The following is a 25,522-nucleotide window of genomic DNA, read 5'->3' on the forward strand; positions in this document are numbered from 1 at the left end:
TCTTGAACTCCCGGGCAATAGCAGCATGAAGACTGGCCATCCGAACACAACTCCGCCCATATACTGAAAATGATGCTCCATAGACACGTCATCAGTAGAGATAAAAGTCTGGAGGGAATATCTGTTCAATCCACCGAGCATCGAAATCCTTATCATTAAAACCCGCAAGCTCTTGAGAGGTCTTCTGCTTCTTGGGGGGAGGACCCGAGAACGGGGGAGGAGAAGAGGTAGCAGGCCCGGAGGTCGGAGGATCTTGACTTATAGCTCGGAACTGGGGAGTCGGAATAGTCTTCGACCGAGTCTGAACACCCAGTAGTCTTCTGCGGAGAAGATTGGGCAGAAGCCGCCCCAGCCTCGATATTTCGAGCAGCCACAGATTTCTTCGTCCGACGAAGAAACTTCATGGAATCCACCTGAGAAGACATCTCTGCAGAAATAAAAAGAAAAGGATTACCACAACAGAAATTCCACCAAAACAAGCAAAACCAAAATACTAAGAAAAGATGAATCTCGAAGAGGTCGGGAACTACCTAACTCGGAACGGAGAAGGCTTGGATCTCCCAACATTTTCTTCGTGTCCAAGTGAGGTGCCCGACCCATAAACTCCCACACACCCCAAAAGCCTGCTCCACCTCATCTAGACTCTCAAAGTACTTAGCAGACACTACATTCTCCTGCCAACAAAGAGGAAAGAAGGCTCCCCACTCTCATCTAAGAAAGAAAGGTCGGACGTCTCCAGTAGCCCGGACCTTGAAATAAAAATTCTTAAAATCATGAGGACTCATCATACAGGGTACAAAACTTCCTTCCCTGGTTAGCCCTAAAAGAAGCCCAAGATACCTTCCCTCCACCCGACCCCGGCTTCGTCAACACAAACAATAGGAAATAAAGCAAGTGAGGGAGAGACGCCAAAAACTGACACAAAAGTTGAAACAGCTTTAAAAACGCCCAGAATTCGGATGGAGCTGCGTAGGGGCAAGGTTACAAGACCACAACACCTCGGACTCCAGATCGGTAAAGGGAAGTCGACATTCAGCTTAGAGAAAACAATCATAAGCATAAAGAAGCTTCTCGGAACTATCTAAAGGCGGGAAGCACCACTCTCTCCTCGGAATCCGGGCTACTATTTCATAATCCCTCTCAGACTCTCTATTCTCACATATGCTACAGTGCCTACGGAACCTAGCCAAATATTCAGAATCTACCACAGAAGGGACTTTTAGGGGAAGAGGGTCTACCCAACCAAGACCACTTGGAATCTTGGTCGACAATCGCTTGAAGAACCTTTCGAGACATGAAACTCTTACCTCAAAGAAGAAGTACAACAGCAAGCAAAATCACATAAAGCAGACAGCGAACCCGTTCAGCCAAGCAAGAAACAAAAACCCAACAAGAAATACGGCAACCCGGAACAAAGTACCAGAAAACAAAAGAGCCCCCCCATATACAAACAAAGCAATGGCGGCCTCTTTTGGGGCAACCCAGGCATAAAGAAAGAAGAAACAGACAAGAGCCACACAAAAGAACAGAAAGCATATGTACACAAAGAAAAGAGACGGGAACAAACCTGGAAGAAAGAAAGAAGACGACGAGCTCCGAAGGAGAACGAAACGGCGGCACAGAGGAAACCCCGGAAAGACCACGGAAGATTCGGAAGAAGAACAAAGAGAAAGAAGAAGCGGTGCTCAAAAAAGAGATGGCGAAAACTTAGAAAAACAGGAAGGAACAATAAAAAAAAGGAAGGGAGCAAATAAATAATGCCTTCACAGAGCCCGAACGGAAATCGAGGAGAAACGGTAAAATGCAATAAATGCAGGATTTTTTGAATTTTGAAAAACAACTATGCCCGAGCTCGACCTCCCAAAAAGGACGAACTCGGGCAGGGCACTGTTCATACCCTGACCGAGCTCCTCCAACTCGGCAAAATCCATGAAAGTCCGACCTCGTCCCAAGGCCACGCCTGAGGTCGGACCTCGACAATAAGCTAAGAAGGCCCATCAAAGGAACGCAGCCCAAACCTAAAGGCCGAAAAGGCCTAGGAAAGGCGGTTCCACAAAGATAGAGGTAAAACTCCCAAAAGATAAGATAAGATAAGAATATCTTATCCAGGGAAGATCACGACCAACTACTATAAATACACTGGAGCACCCAGGTATGGCATTCATTCCACATTCTACACATATCTGCTTGGACCCATGCTAACTTAAGCATCAGAGTGTCATTGCAGGTACAACCACCAACCTCCAACACATCAAGCTCGGGTCCCTGACCCCCACCTCGGGCATCTCCAGACGACCGAGCTACACGTTTCAAGTAACCCCCGGAACAGTATTTATGATTTAAGAGTTAGAATTTAGGCTTTAAAGAGAATTTAAGAAGTACTACACTTCTTATTTTATTCAAAGTAAATTAACATTTATCATTTTTTTATTCTTGAGATAAGGTGTTTTTATTTTTTTGAAATGAAACATATGCATTCTATAATTTTAAGGGTGTAAGGGAGAGAAAAAGAAAAATTAGAGATGATGAGACTTTTATGCAAATGTAGAGTATTGATTTTGTTGGTTTGGAAAAAATAAAAAAAGATGGTTTGTTTAGAGAGGGAGTGATGTTGATTGGGCGGGGGAAAATGGATTAATTATGAAAGGGGTATTATTTTAGGTGGTGTTGTAGCTTTTTAGAGATAGCGAGAATTCGTAAAGGAAGATAAAGTTGGCTCACAGTTATAGGTAGGATGAAGGAGATAAAGTTTGTTTGTGCAATTGGTGTAGTCGATCGGCCACATCAATGGAAGAGGAAGAGCTGTTTTGGGGAGAATTATAGGATTTAAGAAGGGTTTGTGATGTGTCACTACTGTTTGGTGGCAATTTTAATGAAGTGTTGGAGATGGATGATAGGAAAAGCATCAAGTCGCTTTCTTAGAGCAATGTGAGTTTTAGAGACTGGGTGAACCATATGGAGTTGATTGAACTAGGATTAAAAGGACAGAAATTCATGTGGGTTGGTGAAAAATTCCGTGTTTATATTGACGGAATTTTTGTGGATCCGAAGTGTTTGTGATGAGCGGATAATTTATACGCTTTTTGGCATTGTTTTTAAGTAGTTTTTAGTAAGTTCAAGCCGCTTTTAGGGATGTTTTCATTAGTTTTTATGTTAAATTCACATTTCTGGACTTTATTATGAGTTTGTGTATTTTTCTGTAATTTCAGGTAATTTCTGGCTGAAATTGAGGGACTTGAGCAAAACTCTGAAAGAAGGCTGACAAAAGGACTGCTGATGCTGTTGGAATCTGACCTCCCTGCACTCAAAATGGATTTTCTGGAGCTACAAAACTCCAAATGGCGCGCTCTCAACGGCGTTGGAAAGTAGACATCCAGAGCTTTCCAGCAATATATAATAGTCCATAATTTATTCGGAAATTGACGACGTAACTTGGCGTTGAACGCCAAGTACATGCTGTTGTCTGGAGTTAAACGCCAGAAACACGTCATGATCCGGAGTTGAACGCCCAAAACACGTTATAACTTGGAGTTCAACTCCAAGAGAAGCCTCAGCTCGTGGATAGATCAAGCTCAGCCTAAGCATACACCAAGTGGGCCCCGGAAGTGGATTTATGCATCAATTACTTACTCATGTAAACCCTAGTAGCTAGTCTAGTATATATAGGACATTTAACTATTGTATTAGACATCTTTTGACAGTTTAATCTTTTGACTGTTTAGCCTTTGATTATTCGGTCTCTTGATCATTCAAGGGGGCTGGCCATTCGGCCATGCCTGAACCTTTCACTTATGTATTTTCAACAGTGGAGTTTCTGCACACCATAGATTAAGGGTGTGGAGCTCTGCTGTACCTCAAGTTTCAATACAATTACTATTACTTTCTATCCAATTCTCTTTTATTCTTATTCCAAGATATACGTTGCACAACACTTTGATGAATGTGATGATCCGTGACACTCATCATCATTCTCACCTATGAACGCGCGTGACTGACAACCACTTCCGTTCTACCTTAGGTCGGGCGCATATCTTTTAGATTCCCCAACAGAATCTTCGTGGTATAAGCTAGATAGATGGCGGCATTCATGGGGATCCGGAAAGTCTAACCTTGTCTGTGGTATTCCGAGTAGGATTCCGGTATTGAATGACTGTGACGAGCTTCAAACTCCTGAAGGCTAGGCGTGATGACAAACGCAAAAGAATCAATGGATTCTACTCCTACCTGATTGAGAACCGACAGATGATTAGCCGTGCTGTGACAGAGCATTTGGACCATTTTCACTGAGAGGATGGGATGTAGCTATCAACAAGGGTGATGCCTCCAGACGATTAGCCGTGCAGTGACAGCGCATAGGACCATTTTCCCGAGAGGATTAAAAGTAGCCGTTGATGATGGTGATGCCCTACATACAGCTTGCCATGGAAAGGAGTAAGAAGAATTAGATGAAAGCAATAAGAAAGTAGAGATTCGAAAGGATTCTAGCATCTCCACACGCCTATCTGAAATTCCCACTATTGATTTACATAAGTATTTCTATCCCTTTTTATTTTATTTATCCAATCTAATCACATTTGACTTTATGAATCCACTTAACTGGGATTTACAAGGTGACCATAGCTTGCTTCATACCAACAATCTCTGTGGGATCGACCCTTACTCACGTAAGGTATTACTTGGATGACCCAGTACACTTGCTGGTTAAGTTGAACGGAGTTGTGTCCACACATAGTCAATAACCATTAAATAAATCTCATGCAAATACAAAGAGGGTCACAATTTCGTCCACCAAGTTTTTGGCGCCGTTGCCGGGGATTGTTCGAGTATGGACAACTGACGGTTCATCTTGTTGCTCAGATTAGGTAATCTTCTTTTCAAAAATCTTTTTCAAAATTTTTCTTTTCTTTTTCGTTTTCCAAAAATATTTTAGAAAAAAAAATATTAATAAAAATCCAAAAAAATTAGAAAATCATAAAAATCAAAAATATTTTGTGTTTCTTGTTTGAGTCTTGAGTCAATTTTTAAGTTTGGTGTCAATTGCATGCTTTAAAAATTTTTCTTGTATTTTTCGAAAATTCCATGCATTCATAGTGTTCTTCATGATCTTCAAGTTGTTCTTGACAAGTCTTCTTGTTTGATCTTGATGTTTTCTTGTTTTGTGTTGTTTGTTGTTTTTCATATGCATTTTTCGTTTGTTAGAATCCATGCATTAAAGATTTCTAAGTTTGGTGTCTTGCATGTTTTCTTTGCATCAAAAATTTTTCAAAATTATGTTCTTGATGTTCATCATGATCTTCAAAGTGTTCTTGGTGTTCATCTTGACATTCATAGCATTCTTGCATGCATCACATGTTTTGATCTAAAAATTTCATGCATTGAGTATTTTGTTGTTTTTCTCTCTCTCATAATTAAAATTCAAAATAAAAAATATCTTTTCCTTATTTCCCTCCAAATTTTTGAAATTTTGGGTTGACTTGGTCAAAAAATTTTTAAAATTAGTTGTTTCTTACAAGTCAAGTCAAATTTTCAAAAATTTAAAAATCTTATCTTTTCAAAATCTTTTTCAAAAATCATATCTTTTCCAATTTTTCCTCTTTTTCGAAAATTTCAAAAAATCTTTTTCAAAATATTTTCAAAATCTTTTTCTTATCTTTATATCATATTTTCGAAAATTCACTAACAATTAATGTGATTGATTCAAAAATTTGAAGTTTGTTACTTTCTTGTTAAGAAAGGTTCAATCTTTAAGTTCTAGAATCTTATCTTGTAATTTCTTGTTTGTGAAGTAAGTAATTTCAAATTTTTGAATTAAATCTTTTCATCTTTTATCATATCTTTTTCAAAAATTTTATCTTTTTCAAAATTTGATTTCAAAATATCTTATCTAAACTTCTTATCTTCTTATCTTTTTAAAATTTGATTTTAATATCTTTTTCAACTAACTAATTAACTTTTTGTTTGTTTCTTATCTTTTTCAAAACCACCTAACTACTTTTCCCTCTCTAATTTTCGAAAATATCTCACCCCTTTTTCAAAAATTCTTTTTAATTAACTAATTGTTTCATGTTTTAATTTTAATTACATCTTATCTCTAATTTTCGAAAATCACTAACCCTTTTTTTTTAATTATTTTCGAATTCTCTTCCTCTTCTCTTCTTCTATTTAATTATTTAATTACTAACATTTCTCTTCACCTCTCTTCATCTAAAAAAAATCCGAACCCATTTTTCTTCATTCTTCTTCCCTTTCTTTTTCTACTAACATAAAGGAATCTCTATACTGTGACATAGAAGATTCCTCTTCTTTTCTTGTTTTCTTCTCTTTCATATGAGAAGGAACAGGGAAAAAGGCACTCTTGTTGAAATTGATCCAGAACCTGAAAGGACTCTGAAGAGAAAATTAAGAGAAACTAAATTACAACAATCCAGAAACATCCTTTCAGAAATTTTCGAACAAGAGAAGGAGATGGCAGCCAAAAATAATAATAATGCAAGGAGAATGCTTGGTGACTTCACAAAGCCAACGTCCAAATTTGATGGAAGAAGCATCTCCATTCCTGCCATTAGAGCCAATAACTTTGAGCTGAAACCTCAGCTAGTTGCCTTAATGCAACAAAACTGCAAGTTTTATGGACTTCCATCTGAAGATCCTTATCAGTTTTTAACTGAGTTCTTGCAGATCTGTGAGACTGTAAAGACGAATGGAGTTGATCCTGAAGTCTACAGACTCATGCTTTTCCCTTTTGCTGTAAGAGACAGAGCTAGAATATGGTTGGATTCACAACCTAAGGATAGCCTGGACTCCTGGGATAAGCTAGTCACAGCCTTCTTGGATAAATTCTTTCCTCCTCAAAAGCTGAGCAACCTGAGAGTGGATGTTCAAACTTTCAAACAAAAAGATGGTGAATCCCTCTATGAAGCTTGGGAAAGATACAAGCAGCTGACCAAAAGATGTCCATCTGACATGTTTTCAGAATGGACCATATTAGATATATTCTATTATGGTCTATCTGAATTTTCGAAAATGTCATTGGACCATTCTGCAGGTGGATCTATTCACCTAAAAAAAACGCCTGAAGAGGCTCAAGAACTCATTGACATGGTTGCAAACAACCAATTCATGTACACTTCTGAGAGGAATTCCGTGAATAATGGGATACCTCAGAAGAAAGGAGTTCTTGAAATTGATGCTCTGAATGCCATATTGGCTCAGAACAAAGTGTTGACTCAACAGGTCAACATCTCTCAAAGTCTGAATGGATGGCAAAATGCATCAGGCTTTAACAATGGTGGACGCAATAGGCTGAGCAATGGCAAGCCTTTTCCATCATCTCAGCAACGACAGAGAATTCTGAACAAAACACCTCTAATTTAGCCAATCTAGTCTCTGATCTGTCAAAGGCCACTTTCAGTTTTCATGAGTGAACAAGATCCTCCATCAGAAATCTGGAGGCACAAGTGGGCCAGCTGAGTAGAAAGTCATTGAAACTCCTCCCAGTATTCTCCCAAGCAATACAGAGAGAATCCAAAGGAGAGTGCAAGGCCATTGATATAATCAATATGGCCGAATGCATAAGGGAGGAGGAGACGAAAATCCTAGTGAGGAAGACCTCCTGGGACGTCCTCAAGCAAGAAGGAGTTTCCTATTAAGGATCCAAAGGAAGGACTGGCTCATATAGAGACCATAGAGATTCCATTAAATCTCCTTGCCATTCATGAGCTCTGAAGACTATTTTTCCTCTGAAGAGGATGAAGATGTGACTGGAGAGCAAGTTGCTCAATATTTAGGAGCTATCATGAAGCTGAATGCCAAGTTGTTTAGTAATGAGACTTGGGAAAGTGAACCTCCCTTGCTCATTAGTGAACTGGATACCTGGATTCAGCAAATTTTATCTCAAAAGAAACAAGATCCTAGCAAGTTTTTGATACATTGTACCATAGGCACCATGACCTTTGCAAAAGCTCTGTGTGATCTGGGGTCAGGGATAAATCTTATGCCACTCTCTGTAATGGAGAAGCTGGGGATCATTGAGGTACAACCTGCCTTGTTCTCATTACAATTGGCAGACAAGTCATTGAGACAAGCTTATGGAATAGTGGAGGACGTGTTAGTAAAGGTTGAAGGCCTTTACATCCCTGCTGATTTCATAATCTTAGACACTAGGAAGGAAGAGGATGAATGCATCATCATTGGAAGACCTTTCCTAGCCACAGCAGGAGCTGTGATAGATGTCAACAGAGGAGAATTAGTCCTTCAATTGAATGGGGACTACCTTGTGTTTAAGGCACATGGCATCCTCTGTGACAAAAGAGAGTAAGCATGAAGACTTCTCTCAGTTCAGAGTCAAGAAGAGCCCCCACAATCAAACTCTAAGTGGTTTTGGGAGGCCACAACCAAACTCTAAGTTTGGTGTTAAGACCCCATATCCAAACTCTAAGTTTGGTGTTGGGACTATACAACATTGACCTGATCACTTTGGCTCCATGAGAGCCACTGTCAAGCTATTGACATTAAGAAGCGCTTGTTGGGAGGCAACCCAATTTTTTATCTAATTTTTATTTTATTTTATTTTATTGTTATTTTATGTTTTATTAGGTACATGATCATGTGGAGTCACAAAAAAAATATAAAAATTAAAAACAGAATCAAAAACAGCAGAAGAAAAATCACACCCTGGAGGAAGCACAGGCTGGCGTTCAATGCCAGTAAGGAGCATCTGGCTGGCGTTCAACACCAGAACAAAGCATGAAACTGGCGCTGAACGCCAGAAACAAGCAACATTCTGGCGCTGAATGCCAGGAATGTGCCTAGAAGAAAAGCTGGCGCTGAATGCCAGTAACAAGCATGAAACTGGCGTTCAACGCCAGAAACATGCTTTACATGGGCGTTGAACGCCCAGAATGTGCACCACTCGGCGTTTAAATGCCAGAATGGTGTGCAAAGGCATTTTACATGCCTATTTGGTGCAGGGATGGAATTCCTTGACACCTCAGGATCTGTGGACCCCACAGGATCCCCACCTACTATATTCCACCTTACCTCCTAATCCTATTTTACTCTTCCCCATGTCACACTTCCCAAAAACCCTTCACCAATCACCTCAATCTCTCTTCCCAATCACCTATTCACCACTCACATCCATCCACTCTTTCCCATAAACCCCACCTACCTTCAAAAATTCAAAAACATTTTCCCACCCAATCCCACCCTAAATGGCCGAACCTACCCTCTCACCTCTCCCTATATATACCCTTCCATTCTACTTCATTTTCATACAACACTACCCCCTCTACTGTACCTTGGCCGAATCCATCCCCTCACTCTCCTCCATTTCTTCTTTCTTCTTTTCTTCTCTTCTTTCTACTCTTGCTCGAGGGAGAGCAATATTTTAAGTTTGGTGTGGTAAAAGCATAAGCTTTTTGTTTTTCCATTACCATCAATTGCACCTAAGGCCGGAGAATCCTCTAGAAAAGGAAAAGGGAAGACAAAAGCTTCCACCTCTGAGTCATGGGAGATGGAAAGATTCATCTCCAAGAGCCATCAAGACCACTTCTATGATGTTGTGGCAAAGAAGAAGGTGATCCCTGAGGTCCCTTTCAAGCTCAAGAAAAATGAGTATCCGGAGATCTGACATGAAATCCGAAGAAGAGGTGGGAAAGTCCTAACCAACCCCATGCAACAAGTCGGAATCTTAATGGTTCAAGAGTTCTATGCCAATGCATGGATCACTAGGAACCATGATCAAAGTATGAACCCGAGTCCAAAGAATTATCTCACAATGGTTCAGGGAAAATACTTAGATTTTAGTTCGGAAAATGTGAGGTTGGCATTCCACTTGCCCATGATGCAAGGAGTGAACGCCCCTACAATAGAAGGGTCAACTTTAATCAAAGGTTGGACCAAGTCCTTATGGACATATGTGTGGAAGGAGCTCAATGGAAGAGAGACTCCAAAGGCAAGCCAGTCCAACTAAGAAGACTGGACCTCAAGCCTATAGCTAGAGGATGGTTGGAGTTCATTCAACGCTCCATCATTCCCACTAGCAACCGATCTGAAGTTACTGTGGATCGGGCTATCATGATTCATAGCATCATGATTGGAGAGGTAGTAGAAGTTCATGAGGTCATCTCCAATGAAATCTACAAAATAGCCGACAAGCCCTCCACCATGGCACGGCTAGCTTTTCCTCACCTTATTTGTCATCTATGTTACTCAGCTGGAGTTATCATAGAAGGAGACATCTCCATTGAAGAGGATAAGCCCATCACCAAGAAGAGGATGGAGCAAGCAAGAGAGACCCTTCACGGTTCTCAAGAGATGCATGAGGAAGCTCATCATCAAGAAATCCCTGAGATGCCTCAAGGGATGCACTTTCCTCCCAACAACTATTGGGAACAACTCAACAGAAGAGGATGGAGCAAGCAAGAGAGACCCTTCACGGTTCTCAAGAGATGCATGAGGAAGCTCATCATCAGAAATCCCTGAGATGCCTCAAGGGATGCACTTTCCCTCCAACACTATTGGAACAACTCAACACTTCCCCTTAGAAGATTTGAGCCACAATGTGGAACAATTAAGGGTGAAACATCATGAGCACTCCATCATTCTCCATGAAATAAGAGAAGATCAAAGAGCAATGAGAGAGGAGCAACAAAGGCAAGGAAGGGACATAGAAGGGCTTAAGGACATTGTTGGTCCTTCAAGAAGAAGACGCCACTAAAGGTGGATTCATTCCTTGTTCTTATTTCTTTCTGTTTTTCGGATTCTATGTTGTGTTCATTTATGTTTTGTGTCTCTACTTCATGATCATTAGTGTTTAGTAACTACGTCTTAAAGCTATGAATAAAATCCATTAATCCTTCACCTCTCTTAAATGAAATATGCTTTAATTCAAAAGAACAAGAAGTACATGAATTTCGAATTTATCCTTGAAATTAATTTAATTATATTGATGCGGTGACAATACTTTTTATTTTCTGAATGAATGCTTGAACAGTGCATAATTTTGATCTTGTTGTTTATGAATGTTAAAACTGTTGGCTCTTGAAAGAATGATGAACAAAGAGAAATGTTATTGATGATCTGAAAAATCATGAAATTGATTCTTGAAGCAAGAAAAAGCAGTGAAAAAGAAGAAGCTTGCGAAAAAAAATGGCGAAAAAAATTATTAAAAAGAAAAAGAAAAAGCAAGCAGAAAAAGCCAATAGCCCTTAAAACCAAAAGGCAAGGGTAAAAAGGATCCAAGGCTTTGAGCATCATGGATAGGAGGCCCAAGGAAATAAAATCCGGCCTAAGCGGCTAAATCAAGCTGTCCCTAACCATGTGCTTGTGTCATGAAGGTCCAAGTGAAAAGCTTGAGACTAAGTGGTTAAAGTCGTGATCCAAAGCAAAAAGAGTGTGCTTAAGAGCTCTGGACACCTCTAACTGGGGACTCTAGCAAAGCTGAGTCACAATCTAAAAAGGTTCACCCAGTTATGTGTCTGTGGCATTTATGTATCCGGTGGTAATACTGGAAAACAAAATGCTTAGGCCACGGCCAAGACTCATAAGTAGCTGTTCAAGAATCACATGCTTAACTAGGAAAGTCAATAACACTATCCAAAATTCTAAGTTCCTAGAGAAGCCAATCATTCTAAACTTCAAAGGAAAAAGTGAGATGCCAAAACTGTTCAGAAGCAAAAAGCTACAAATCCCGCTCATCTAATTATAATTAATATTCATTGATATTTTGGAATTGATAGTATATTCTCTTCTTTTTATCCTATTTGATTTTCAGTTGCTTGGGGACAAGCAACAATTTAAGTTTGGTGTTGTGATGAGCGGATAATTTATACGCTTTTTGGCATTGTTTTTAGGTAGTTTTTAGTAAGTTCAAGCCACTTTTAGGGATGTTTTCATTAGTTTTTATGTTAAATTCACATTTCTGGACTTTACTATGAGTTTGTGTGTTTTTCTGTAATTTCAGGTAATTTCTGGCTGAAATTGAGGGACTTGAGCAAAACTCTGAAAGAAGGCTGACAAAAGGACTGCTGATGTTGTTGGAATCTGACCTCCCTGCACTCAAAATGGATTTTCTGGAGCTACGGAACTCCAAAGGACGCGCTCTCAATGGCGTTGGACAGTAGACATCCAGAGCTTTCCAGCAATATATAATAGTCCATACTTTATTCGGAAATTGATGACGTAACTTGTCGTTGAACGCCAAGTACATGTTGTTGTCTGGAGTTAAACGCCAGAAACACGTCATGATCCGGAGTTGAACGCCCAAAACACGTTATAACTTGGAGTTCAACTCCAAGAGAAGCCTTAGCTCGTGGATAGATCAAGCTCAGCCCAAGCATACACCAAGTGGGCCCCGGAAGTGGATTTATGCATCAATTACTTACTCATGTAAACCCTAGTAGCTAGTCTAGTATATATAGGACATTTAACTATTGTATTAGACATCTTTTGACAGTTTAATCTTTTGATTGTTTAGCCTTTGATTATTCGGTCTCTTGATCATTCAAGGGGGCTGGCCATTCGGCCATGTCTGAACCTTTCACTTATGTATTTTCAACAGTGGAGTTTCTGCACACCATAGATTAAGGGTGTGGAGCTCTGCTGTACCTCAAGTTTCAATACAATTACTATTACTTTATATCCAATTCTCTTTTATTCTTATTCCAAGATATACGTTGCACAACACTTTGATGAATGTGATGATCCGTGACACTCATCATTATTCTCACCTATGAACGCGCGTGACTGACAACCACTTCCGTTCTACCTTAGGCCGGGCGCATATCTCTTAGATTCCCCAACAGAATCTTCGTGGTATAAGCTAGATAGATGGCGGCATTCATGGGGATCCGGAAAGTCTAACCTTGTCTGTGGTATTCCGAGTAGGATTCCGGTATTGAATGACTGTGACGAGCTTCAAACTCCTGAAGGCTGGGTGTGATGACAAACGCAAAAGAATCAATGGATTCTACTCCAACCTGATTGAGAATCGATAGATGATTAGTCGTGCTGTGACAGAGCATTTGGATCATTTTCACTGAGAGGATGGGATGTAGCTATCAACAAGGGTGATGCCTCCAAACGATTATCCGTGCAGTGACAGCGCATAGGACCATTTTTCCGAGAGGATTAAAAGTAGCCGTTGATGATGGTGATGCCCTACATACAGCTTGCCATGGAAAGGAGTAAGAAGAATTGGATGAAAGCAATAAGAAAGTAGAGATTCGAAAGGATTCTAGCATCTCCACACGCCTATCTGAAATTCCCACTATTGATTTACATAAGTATTTCTATCCCTTTTTATTTTATTTATCTTTATTTATCCAATCTAATCACATTTGACTTTATGAATCCACTTAACTGGGATTTACAAGGTGACCATAGCTTGCTTCATACCAACAATCTCTGTCGGATCGACCCTTACTCACGTAAGGTATTACTTGGATGACCCAGTACACTTGCTGGTTAAGTTGAACGGAGTTGTGTCCACACATAGCCAATAACCATTAAATAAATCTCATGCAAATACAAAGAGGGTCACAATTTCGTCCACCAGTTTGAAAGCTTATGGTAGCCTCAACTTAAAGGGTCTGCTTAGAAAATTTTTGAACCACTGCCTGCTAGTGATGCACACTGATGATATTGATAAAGGTCCTAAACATTTTAGGACATCAGACGTACGTGGTTAACTCATGATAACTTTGTGAAAGTGGTACAGATGAATGACTAATATTTGAAGAGATAAATTTTTATGAAAACATTGAAGAGCCTAAGGAAGCCACTAACGATTTAGAACAAAGACAAATTTGGGGTGAATGAGCATAAAATTAAAATGTTAGAAATAAAGATTGAGAAAATTGACAAGTTAACAAAAGATGGAAAAGTAGATAAATGCTCGTTAGCAAGAAGAATGATCCTTAGGTTAATGGAGGAAGGTTGGTATGTTAGGAGAGAGTTGTAAGAAGTTTCTGTGTTCAAAGTTTGTGGATAGCATCGACAAAAACAAAATTCTTCCATGTTATTGTGAAGTCCAAAAAAAGTAAAAGGGTTATTGAGGAGTTTCAGATTATTGATAGAAAGTTTAAAGGGCCTAAGAAGGTGAAAAGGGAAATTAGGAGGTTCTTCAGGAAGCTATACTCAAAAGAATATCAGCTTAACATTGGTTTTGATGTTACTCTTGTAAATTCAATAGCTAGTTCGAAAGTAACTTAGTTAAAAAGGACCCCCGATTATGAAGAGATTAAAAGTGCAAGTTGGATTGTGGTCCTAGAACGGCAAGACCAAATGACCTCAATTTCAAGAGCATTAGGAAGGATAGAGGATTTGAAGGATTACAAACCTATAAGCATGTTGGGTTACTTATATAAGGTGAAATTGAAGTTACTAGCAAATAGATTGCGGATTCTTATGTGAAAGCTAGTGGGGGACGTTTAGTCAACATTTGTGAGAGAAAAAAAAAGATTTATTTTTTATGGGACTTTGATAGCGTGTGAAACTATCTTTTTGGATGAAAAAGAGGAAGTATCGAACATGGCTTATTAAACTTGACTTTCAAAAGGCCTACAATAGGATAAGATGGAGCTTTGTGGACTTTGTTCTTTAGAAGATGGATTTGGAGGAGAAGTAGATATCGTGGATTGGGGTGTGTCCTTTGACAGCCTCGATGTCGATTCTGGTAAATGGGGTGCCTATAAAACCTTTTAGGTTGGAATGTGGTCTGAGGTAAGGAGACCCATTGCCACCTTTTTTCCTTTGTCTTAGTTAGAGAAGTCTTGAACAAAAAGATACAAAAACTTTGGAGGTAGGATGCAATAAAGTCATGTGATCTGATATTAGTGGTGAACTATAAGAGATTATTAAAGGGGTTTGAACTTATGATGGGATTGAAGATCAGATTCAAAAATCAGTGATCATTGATATGAATTGTGAGAAGGGGGCCACCGACCAACCATGTTACATTCTGGGGATGTAATAAGGTTGAGCTTCCCATCTAATATTCGGGTAATTTTTTAAGGGTAAATCTCAAGAATGTGGAGACTTTGGCATCGGTCATCAAGAAAATGGAAAGGAGACTAAAATGTTAGAAGAAAAATGTCTCTTAAACTCTAAGAAGCTTGTTTAAATCAAGTTAGTTTTTAATAATTTTCTCTTGTACTACTTAAGTTTATTCAAAATGCCTAAAAAAATGGTGGAGAGAATTATATCACGTTAGTTGAATTTTCACTACAAGAAAAAAGGTTTGTCGTCACACTTTTTTCATGCTACGCTTCAAAAGTGCAGTCAAAAGTGGTCAGTGGCCACGCTTTGATGAGGGTGGTGATTGATTAGAGATTTGGCCATACTTTTTCTTGTCACGCTTCAAAAACATGACCAAAAGGGTCAATGGCCATACTTTTATAAGGGTGACAATTGGTTAGAGATTTAACCATATTTTTTGTGAAGCGTACTAATAGAGCAATCATACGATGACAATTGTAAAGCATGTCAATAGAGTATCTCTAATATATTGAGCAAAAACACTTCACTATTAACACTAACACTTACACGTTTTTCATCACTCTTTATCATACTACAACTTCTTCATCATATCCTGCCTTCAACCCTAACCCTGCTTCTTCATCGCGCCTCCAATGTACCCTAACCCCAGAGCAGCTTGGTCGCGCCTCCATTCCTAGCCCCCAAAGTAGCTTGGTGGCGCTTCCAACCTGAACCCTAGAACTTATCGCACTTCCAACCCCAAAAAATTTTGCAACAAACTTTTGCTTTGCCAACTAAGCCTTGCAGTAACTTACAATGTAGTTGAACCTAGATTGAACTTCTGCAATAATAGATTTTACCTTTATCAATGGGTCTACTTCAACCAACTTCCTGATAGCATCTGCAATTATGTCTGAGTCCAACTTGGCATGATCTTGTAAAATCATCCACATGGTACACGTGTGTTTGCTATTGTATCTCCTGATCTCCCAATAACATTTCTTCCGAATCAAGCTAGCTTGGATAAGCAAATCGCATCCTGTACCACATCCCTTGCATTTTGCATAAAATGTTCGCGGCTCTAACTCATACACAATGTAATCAACTCATCTAGAAATAGTGTATCTTTTGATTGTAGAGATCACCGACTCTTTAGAACCAAATTCCATTCCAATACTAAACTCACCATCTTCTACTGCAGCATTGCCTTCACCTATGAAATGCGAACCACCGTTAGTCGGTCAAGGCTAAACAAAGAAACGATAATGGTAACTTCAATTAATAAACATAACTTATCCAAATTCGCATACTCAGGAAATTCTGAAGCATGCATGGCTATGAGATCCAGAGTTCGCATAAAAGACGAAACACCAAAAGGGTGCTGGTTGACAACTGCATCTGCTTTATTTTGCACTGTCGAGTTGCCTGCCTTGTTTTTGTCATCGTTTTTATCATTGACTTTGTAGTTGGTTTCGAATTCCTCTTCACTATCGTTGTTATCTTCTTCCCAATCTATATCTCCGAGTTCATCAATATTCACCTCCTCGCCAACCACGTCCGGCCCTAAATATTGTTCAAACTCAAAGTACAACTCTATCATCAGCACGTAAAATTGGGTTTGTTGATGAATATAGAACATCTTCTACATACATGCGTCATCAATGATGGACATTATTTGAAATTGTATCCCACCAAATACTTGTACATGATTCCTATATAAAATGTTACTCACCCTCTTTGAAATATGACTTTATATGTTTTCACAAAGACTATTTTATAACTCTACAAAACTCATGGTGCATGGAATAACAAAAAAAAAAAAAACAGAAATTCACAAATAAATGTCATTTTCTCGTGTATAAAGGTATGATCTCACTATTATAATACACTCGCAAATTTGCAATACCTTTCATAATTTCAACCTCATCTCACCCAAATTTTTTTGACACTACTAATTGTCACAAAAAAATTACAAGTACGGAAGAGAGATGAATGACAATGATATTTATAAGTAAGATTCTCGAATTAAAATATTTTATTTAATCAAAATGTAACCCACACTTTACAAAACGTAACTTGGGTTTTACAAATTTTATAATAAAAAAATTATATTACAAAATGAAGTTCGAAAAAAACAAAAGTAAAATACAACTTGCGTTTTGGTTGTATGTTTTAAAAATATTAAAACGCTAATTGTAACCTATATTTTGTAGGATTAAAATTAAAAAAAAATAAAATAAAATTATAGCCTGCATTTTGCATGAATATCATACCAGTATAAATATTTTATATACATCCATTTCATATGCAACACCAATATTTTTTTTATATGTAAAACAATCAGCCTCATTTTTTGGTTGATCTAATGTATAAGGGATTGTATTATGTCCTACAGTTATCATATACTCTCTATGATGTTTATAAGTGAGACATTCTTTATCCGTTGAACTAGTTTTTTTAATTGATTTAGGTCCGATCAATTCTAAAAGCCGTCCCTGTTAACTTATGATCATTTCATAAATTACTATGAAAGAGTTTTAAATTTATATCAAAATAATATAATTATTTCTTACATATAATGCGTAATTTTAATTATTTTTTATAGGCCTACTAAAATCTTAAAAGATATTTAATTTTAAACGAGAAAAATATTAAAATTGAATGAACATAATTTAAAAATATTATTATTACGATCTTATTCGATCTATCTCAACTAATTAATTTAGGGCTTCTGATAAAAATATTGTTTTAACTTGATGATTCTAGAAATTCAATTTGAGAAGGATTTGCTTGAGTATTGATTACTCTATATTTAGTTCACTTGTTTATAATGAAAGGGACGTTGCCGCAGCTATTCGGGGATTGGATCCTAAATGTTCATATTGGATTTTCATCAAACTAAATGAATAAAGAAAAATTTGAAACTCTACCAAAATTTAATGTTGTTACCAACTCTTTTAGTAGGGCTCACCTCTGGCCTGTATACTTATTATTTAATGTAATTTGTCTCCTATCTATTTGCTTATCCAGATTCCGTCTTTTTTTTTTTTTTGTAATAATTCATATAATTGAGTAAATGATTACTTTTACTAATGAAAAATGATTTATTTTTTAAATTAATTTTTTTAAAAAAATTATTTAAATTTTTTTTTTAATTTTAAATTGATTATATTAGTCATTTTTGCTATTCATGACATTAAAGTTTGTTAATATTATACATTAAATGATACTATAATATATATGTTGATAGTCTTAATTAGTTGTTAATATGATAAGTTTATAAAATTAGATCAAATTAATTTTAAATTAAAAAATTTTAATGCATAAGTTTATTGGTGTTACTAAAGTTGTTATATCAACAAATTTTGATATTAATAATAATAAAATGACAAAAATATTAATGTGACTAATTTAAAATTTTTAAAAATAAATTTAATTAAAAAAATTCAAAAATAAAATTAAAAAATGAATGATATTTTAAAAATGAATTAAGAAAAAGATTTTGCAAAAGAATAGAAAATATAATACACAAAATAAGAGATTAATTTTTTTTACATTGGGTTTTGTTAATATTATAATATTTTTATGTAATACAGTAATATGAGATAAAAAGAAATTGTGAATAACAATTTTAAATAAGACAAAAATAAAAAAAATAAACAAAAATTATGAATCACAATTTCAAATAGGATAAAAGAAATAAAAAAACGTGAGTCATAATGATTTTAATTTATTAATTAAAACATTATAATTTATAAAATCGTAAATAATGATTTTTTGTTATGAAACCGTGAGTACCGATTTATGTTATGTATCACATTTCTGAAATACATTTATTTTAACTCATCAATGTATTATACCATTTTAATTTATTCATTAAATAAAAAATAATTAGTGAAAATAAAATCACTTCCACTTTTTGATAAAGCTATACCTTTTGATCGTGACAACTGTCTTGCAGTATTTTTCTTATAGCCACGTGCATTTTTGGTAGAATTCACCACGTGCATTTATCTGATCATATAAGTGTATATAAAAGTGATTAAATTAAATTTAATGAAGAAAATTAAGCTTAAATTTAGTGATAATTGCAATCGTGACAACTGTCTTGGAACTTGGAAGTGATATATCTTGCCTATATGACCACGTGCATTTGCTTCTTAATCATTTAATTGGAGGTGTTAAAAAAAGTAAATAGGAAAACCATAATTATATATATATACACGAGTAAATATTTAAATTAGTTTTCTAACAAGGGCATTTATGGTTATATAACTTGGATAGATTTTAAAAGTGTCTTTAATAGCGTAGATACTTAAGTGTTAATTCTAAGTTGACGTGTATCACAATACATGATTCCTAAACTACATTATATATAAGTTTAGAAATATAATTAAAATTTACCAAAATGTAGAAAAAATTAAAATAAATAATAAAATTAAAATTCATCCAGAAGAATACTCTCAAAACATGTTAAGAATTCTCATTTAGTAATTATACAAACTGAAATTTATAAAAACCATATTAAGGATACTCTCAAAAGTCAAAACATACTTACATAGTAAATTAAATGATTAAACGTACTATACTTTTACTATATAGAAATAGGTCACATTCCTTTAAAAATATTTTTATATAATTATTCATAAGAATATATGACACTTAGCTATTTTTTATCATTTAATATTTATTTTTAATTAAAAAATTGTTGTATTTATTAGTTTTAACAGAAAAAAGTATTCATCATAATAAAATTTTTATTCACAAAAATAGTTGCGGAGTTTTTTTTATCTTTTCATCTCCAACCATAACATTTATTTTTAATTTTATCCACAAACATTTTATTTAATATGTTTTCAATTATCTGTAAAATTGACATAGGGTAATAGGTCAAATTTATGTTGAGAAGCACTTTACATAATTGATATGTCTTCATTTCTGTTAACTCCAACAACGGGTTTAATTATTGAAATAAGTTTAAAAAAAATAAAAAAAAATTTAAAAATAAAGTAAATGCTAAAATTTTTAAAAAATATATATATTATATATAATATATATATATATATATATATATATATATATATATATATAATAAGTTTATTTGTAAAACAGGCGGATTATCATTGTTGATTGTTGACATTGCAAGCGAATCGTGGGGCCATGTCATCACATTATTATTATTATTGTTCTCTTTCAATTTTAATAAAAGAAACACTTCATTATCAAACCATAATGAGATCTTTTGCTGATCTTGTAGTTAATTAAAAATATATACACGTATGCAGTTTCTTCCAAGTAGATCAAAGTTTACATTTATTGACATTCAATGATATTGTTTCATACTAGTATTTTTGGTATAAACAAATAAAAAATAATGTTTGATACCTGTTGAGCAAAACATTATCTATCTTTATCATCAACATAACTTGATCATGACGTCCCTAGTTAATATAGATTGTATTAGTTGTGAGATAGATTGATATGCAAACAAGAGTATTTTATAAAGTAATGAAATATCATACATTAACTTAGGAGTAAACGCGAATGAGATCGAATAAGTTATAACCAAAATTTCGATTCAATTCATATTTAAATTATCGAATCAAATCAAATTTAATATTCGTAAATTTTTAGTTTGGATTCAATCACATCTGCATATTTGCAATCAAATATTAGATATATCTACAAAATATAAAAATATTTTTTAAAAACTTATTTTTATTTAAAAAATTAATAAAATCTCTTTTTCTACTTTTTTTAAATATGTTTATTTTTAAATAATATTAAACATACTTTTCTTAAATAATAAAAATAAAATAATACTATATATATGATAATTATTAGTTAAAATAAAACATAAAAAGAATATTTATTTATTTTTGCAAATTTGCAGATATACGAATATCTACATAAAATTCACAATCCGATTATATCACTGTGCGGATCTGATCTGATCTAATCCGATCCAATAGTTTTATAAATCCGATTTATATTCACAATTTTTAAATCTGATTTAAATAAATACTATAGATATACAGATGAATCCGATCTATGAACACTCTATACATCATACTTAATCTTATTGTCAAAGAATTATATAGTAAAAATAGTATATATATATATATATATATATATATATATAACAAATTAACAATACTATAAATTAGTCCATTGCATTCAGCTTTATTGACGGCTGATCATGAATGATAAGTTACCAACGACCATAAACCGTAGCTAAACTATGAGCTTTGGTAATTTGCTGGAAAAAAAATTTTCTTTCGACGAGTTAATTTTACGACGGCTGAGCCATCAATAAAAATTTAACGTTTTTTTTTTTTAAAACATAGTCAACAAAAATTTAATCATGATATCCTTTTAGAACGGAATTTATCTTTTTAAATGGTTCTAGAGTACCCAATATCCAATCAATATTGAAAGTAATTTTATACAAAAGTGACAGAGGCACAAACCGACACAAATGGGACCAATACAAAAACACAGCCTGCTCTATAATTATAATTCACAACGTGGAAGAGGGAATAAAGAGATCTATCACAATAGTCAAATCCTCTAAAAAATTCCCTCATAAAAAAAAAAAAAAAAGATAAAGTTGCTAAGATATGAACATTGAAAATGCCATTGTGGTGGGGCGTATATTAACGTAGCCTACCATATAGTATTCCTCTATACATAACTACGCAAAAAAACCACATTGGCCTTTTATCTCTGTTGAACTCAGCACTGATCCAAGTAAACTGTGTATGGAGAAATAATTAAGGTACACCAGAATAGTCAACATATCACAGAAGAAAAAGAAAGCACTGCGATGAAAAAAATTGTTACTGTGAAATTAATTATTTAGCTTATTATTATTATTCATTATTTTTGGTGTAGTCATCAATATCAACTCAGCTGCTTCAAAGTCTGATTTAAGCCTTTTATTATATCTTTTGCTGTCAATGTGCATTCCTTCTTCATCTGTAACAAAAAATAATTAATGGGTGAAAATTTATAATGGAGGGTAAAATATATCCAAGAGATTAAATCATGATAATTAAAATTCAAGCTCTTTAATTTAAGGCCTGATTTTGTTTTACAATTTTTTTATTTTCCATTAAAATTTCTAAATATGTAATTATGAATAAAAAATATGAGTCTCTTTTATTTTTTGAAATATTTTTATGAACTTCTATATAAAAAAAATTAAAATAATAAATGTTACTTACTATTTTAATTTTTACCCTCAAAATATCTAAAATTGTAAAAAAAATATCCAAATTGAACACTTATATATTTTGAATCAAAAGTTGTGGTATTATTTCTACTTATTTGTGATTAACTAACTAATTGTAATTTGAAGTTGATTTAATGAATGAACGTTATTATTCATCTACAATAAATTAATTAAGCTGAAGTTGAAATTTATATTTACCTGAGCAACAATGGTGATGTCAAGTGAGTTGTTCCCAAAGGGCAAGAAGCTACTACTTTGAACACTGAGATCATGCTTCTCAATCTCGTTGATTATTTTTGGCACTATTCCACTGTGTTTGTCACAGTGGATTCTAATGAGAACGTCTTTGCCTGAAATTCTTGCTTCTATCTCCGGGATTTTCTGATCCGGGTTCTCCTCCGAAGAAGATCCATTGTCTTCTGCGAAGAGGATGGATCTCTTCACGAAAATTGCGGATTCGACGGTTTTTTCAGCAACTTGCTCTTCTAGAATCTTCACTTTTTCTTGCAGTTGCTTCAGATATTTGATAGCATCTCCCAATACAGAAGCCTTGTCCATCTGCATGAAACCCATTGAATAATTAAAAAAATGTTCAAATATATTATGTTATATACATGTAATTTTATGGTTAATTACACGGTTTAAGTAAAGCTAAGTGAGTTGTTATGAAATTCATTCTAGATTATTGATCATGACTTTGGTTCTTGACTTATTGTTGCGAATCTTCATCAGTTGGTCATTTCACAAAGATTTTGAGGTGACCTAATAGCATATATTTTATGCACCAAATTTCAATTATAGAAGATGAAGTCTAGTTTATTCCTTGCTGAAATTTTATTTTTATTTGAAATTAAAAACTAGGAACATTATTAAAAATGGTTTCTAAACGTTTTAGTAGTAGAAACAACTCTCATGTATCATGCTATTAATTATCAATGGTTCTATATTCGTATTTGTATGTAAAACTACTACTTCCAAACAAATAAAGGCGATACTTGTGCAATTTAAGGCAAAGATAAAAATAGTACCTTCTTGAGTCCAGGAACAATGGCGGAAAGTGCAATGAACCTCTGGCTGAGCTTCTCCCTTCGTTTTCTTTCGGCAATGACGTGATCTTGGGCCTGAGTTGGGTTTCTGGTGGTGGCCGCCGCCGCGGAACCTTTATTGGCCTTATCATAACCACTCAGGTAATCAGCATGAGAAACCACAGTGGCAAAATCCAAATTCTCACTGCACACACTCTCAGTCTTGGGCCTCAAAACATGGTTACCCTGATTTGAAGAAGGGTTATTATTGTAGAGTTGCTGATGATGGTGGTTATAGGAAGCAACCGAAGAAGAGGCGTTCGAGTGCTGCTCGAACGAGATGATTTGGGAAGAAGAAGAGGAAGAAGCTTTGGGAACCATGAATTCATTGCTGGTAGTAGTAGTGGTATTAGTACTAATCCCATGGCTATAAGCATTTTTTTGTTGCTTAGTTGGTCTTTCAATTGGTGAGAAAGAGCTTTGTGGCATGGTGGTTCCGGCGGCGGAAGAAGAGTTGAAGCGCTTGTTTGAGGTGTAGCTCTTTGGGGATGAAGCTGAAGAGAAAGACTCTTGGATTTGGTTGAAGTCAATATCATCAAGAATCTGCGGCCATGGTGATGGAGATGATGTGATTGTTGATGAATCCATCATTGGGTATTGATTATGGAAGAAAACCGACTCATCCATTCCCTATGAAGAGCTCAAATCAAATTAAAGGGTCAGAAATTTTCGTCAGATTTATGCAACAAATGAAAACATTGACCCAAAATAAAAGATGCTTACAAATTCAGGCAAGTACTTGTTGGTGGAGGAGATTTGCATCATCTTTAATAATCTTTGCTTCCTTAGAAATTAATTGGAGTCACACTGAAAAAGCTAAGGAGGAAATAAATTCAGAATATATATATAGCTGCGGTTTCAGTAGATCCCAAGATGGAGACTGAAGTGGAGTACCAGTGTGAAGAAATAAGTGTAAGATGATGTTGTTACCTTAACTAGATCGAAAAGTAACAGTAATATGTAGAAGAAGGCAAAGATGATAATGAAGAGAGTGGTTAAGGTGGTGTTGTTTCTTGTTTCTTTCAAGGAATGGGAACAAGTTGCAACAAATTTGCAAACCTTTTTTATAGAGAGAAAGAGTGTGTGTGTGACCGTAGGAGTTATGAGTCATGTATGACAAACACGCTTCATACCCGTTTGGCTATAAAACCCACGTGTGAATGCGTCATATCCCATTTTCTAGGATTGTTACTTCTCTTTCATTTTTCTTATTGTTTGAATGGTGGGCGCTCCTCTGTCTTCACTAGTGTAGAAAGTATTTGGTCAAATAGTGGGTTCTTTGGCTTCTAGCTAAATCTTCTCTTTCATTTGCCACATAAATACATATGCTAGTATAAAACAACAGAAATCCTTGATAAATACATTGACACAACTCAATCAACAAGAGGAAGTTATATATATGAAATATTTGAATGTATAGTTATGTAATATATGTTGATTATATATAACATTTTCTGAAAAGTTGAGTATGTTTATTATTCCATCCTTAATATTTACTTTTTAAATTCTATATTTTTATTTTCCTAAAAAAATCGATTAATATATTGATGGAGTGAGGATATATAAGTGTAACAAGAAGAAAGAAAAACAAAAACAAAAACACTTCATAAGTAAATATTTATGCTGTATTTGTCTATATACATATTGTTTCACATAATTTTTTTGGATAAATTACATAAATATAATGGTTAGCAAAAAATATTTTATATATAATATTATAAACGTCCTAAATACAATCTAATATTATAATATTATAAATATCTTAAATAGGAGTATTTTAGTCATTTTTTATAATAAGAGTATTATAGTCATTTCTATAAAAAATTAAATTTCGATCGGTTCAAAATTTGATTCACCATATTTTCGATCAAATTAATTTGTCTGGCTTAATTTTGACAAAAATAACATGATTTAATTGATTATATGTACTAAATTTTAATTACTAAAAATATTTAAAAAAAATATTTTAAACGTCTTTATTTGAGTAAATCTCTTAAATTAATATTTATAGACATTGACCGAATAAACATTCAATTTTATTGGTTATCTAAGTCGTATTGATATAATATTAGTCTTTTGAAAATGTTGTATGAAGTATGCTCAAAGAAGATAATGTAAATCAGAAAATGACAAACCTAAAAATAAAAAATTTTATTAAACAATTAAATTTAAATTCTAATAAATCAGATATAATATATTAGACAATTAATTTTATTCTCCAAAA

At 34.8% G+C, this 25,522-nt stretch overlaps 1 protein-coding gene and 1 non-coding gene across 3 annotated transcripts; both read right to left on the bottom strand.

The window, feature by feature from the left end:
• Positions 1-6,861: 6,861 nt before the first annotated feature.
• LOC130954237 (small nucleolar RNA R71) lies at positions 6,862-6,968 on the bottom strand. Its single transcript, XR_009076232.1, has one exon. It is a non-coding gene; the product is annotated as a small nucleolar RNA R71 (small nucleolar RNA).
• A 14,429-nt stretch (positions 6,969-21,397) lies between these two features.
• Positions 21,398-24,325, bottom strand: LOC130946169 (transcription factor bHLH18-like). Of its 2 annotated transcripts, none has more exons than XM_057874846.1 (5): positions 24,229-24,325; positions 24,022-24,114; positions 23,242-23,928; positions 22,412-22,771; positions 21,398-21,957 (listed from the first exon to the last, which is right to left on the bottom strand). In XM_057874846.1, the coding sequence occupies exons 2-5, from the start codon at positions 24,061-24,063 to the stop codon at positions 21,883-21,885; spliced, it is 1,164 nt and encodes a 387-aa protein (XP_057730829.1). In that variant the 5' UTR covers positions 24,064-24,114; positions 24,229-24,325; the 3' UTR covers positions 21,398-21,882. The 2 variants fall into 2 exon arrangements, with proteins under 2 accessions (XP_057730829.1, XP_057730835.1); XM_057874852.1 differs by having other exon boundaries at positions 24,022-24,105; positions 24,229-24,312.
• Between the last annotated feature and the right edge of the window lie 1,197 nt (positions 24,326-25,522).

The sequence above is a fragment of the Arachis stenosperma genome, chromosome 1 (assembly GCF_014773155.1).
Source record: "Arachis stenosperma cultivar V10309 chromosome 1, arast.V10309.gnm1.PFL2, whole genome shotgun sequence".
NCBI classification, from domain to species: domain Eukaryota; kingdom Viridiplantae; phylum Streptophyta; class Magnoliopsida; order Fabales; family Fabaceae; genus Arachis; species Arachis stenosperma.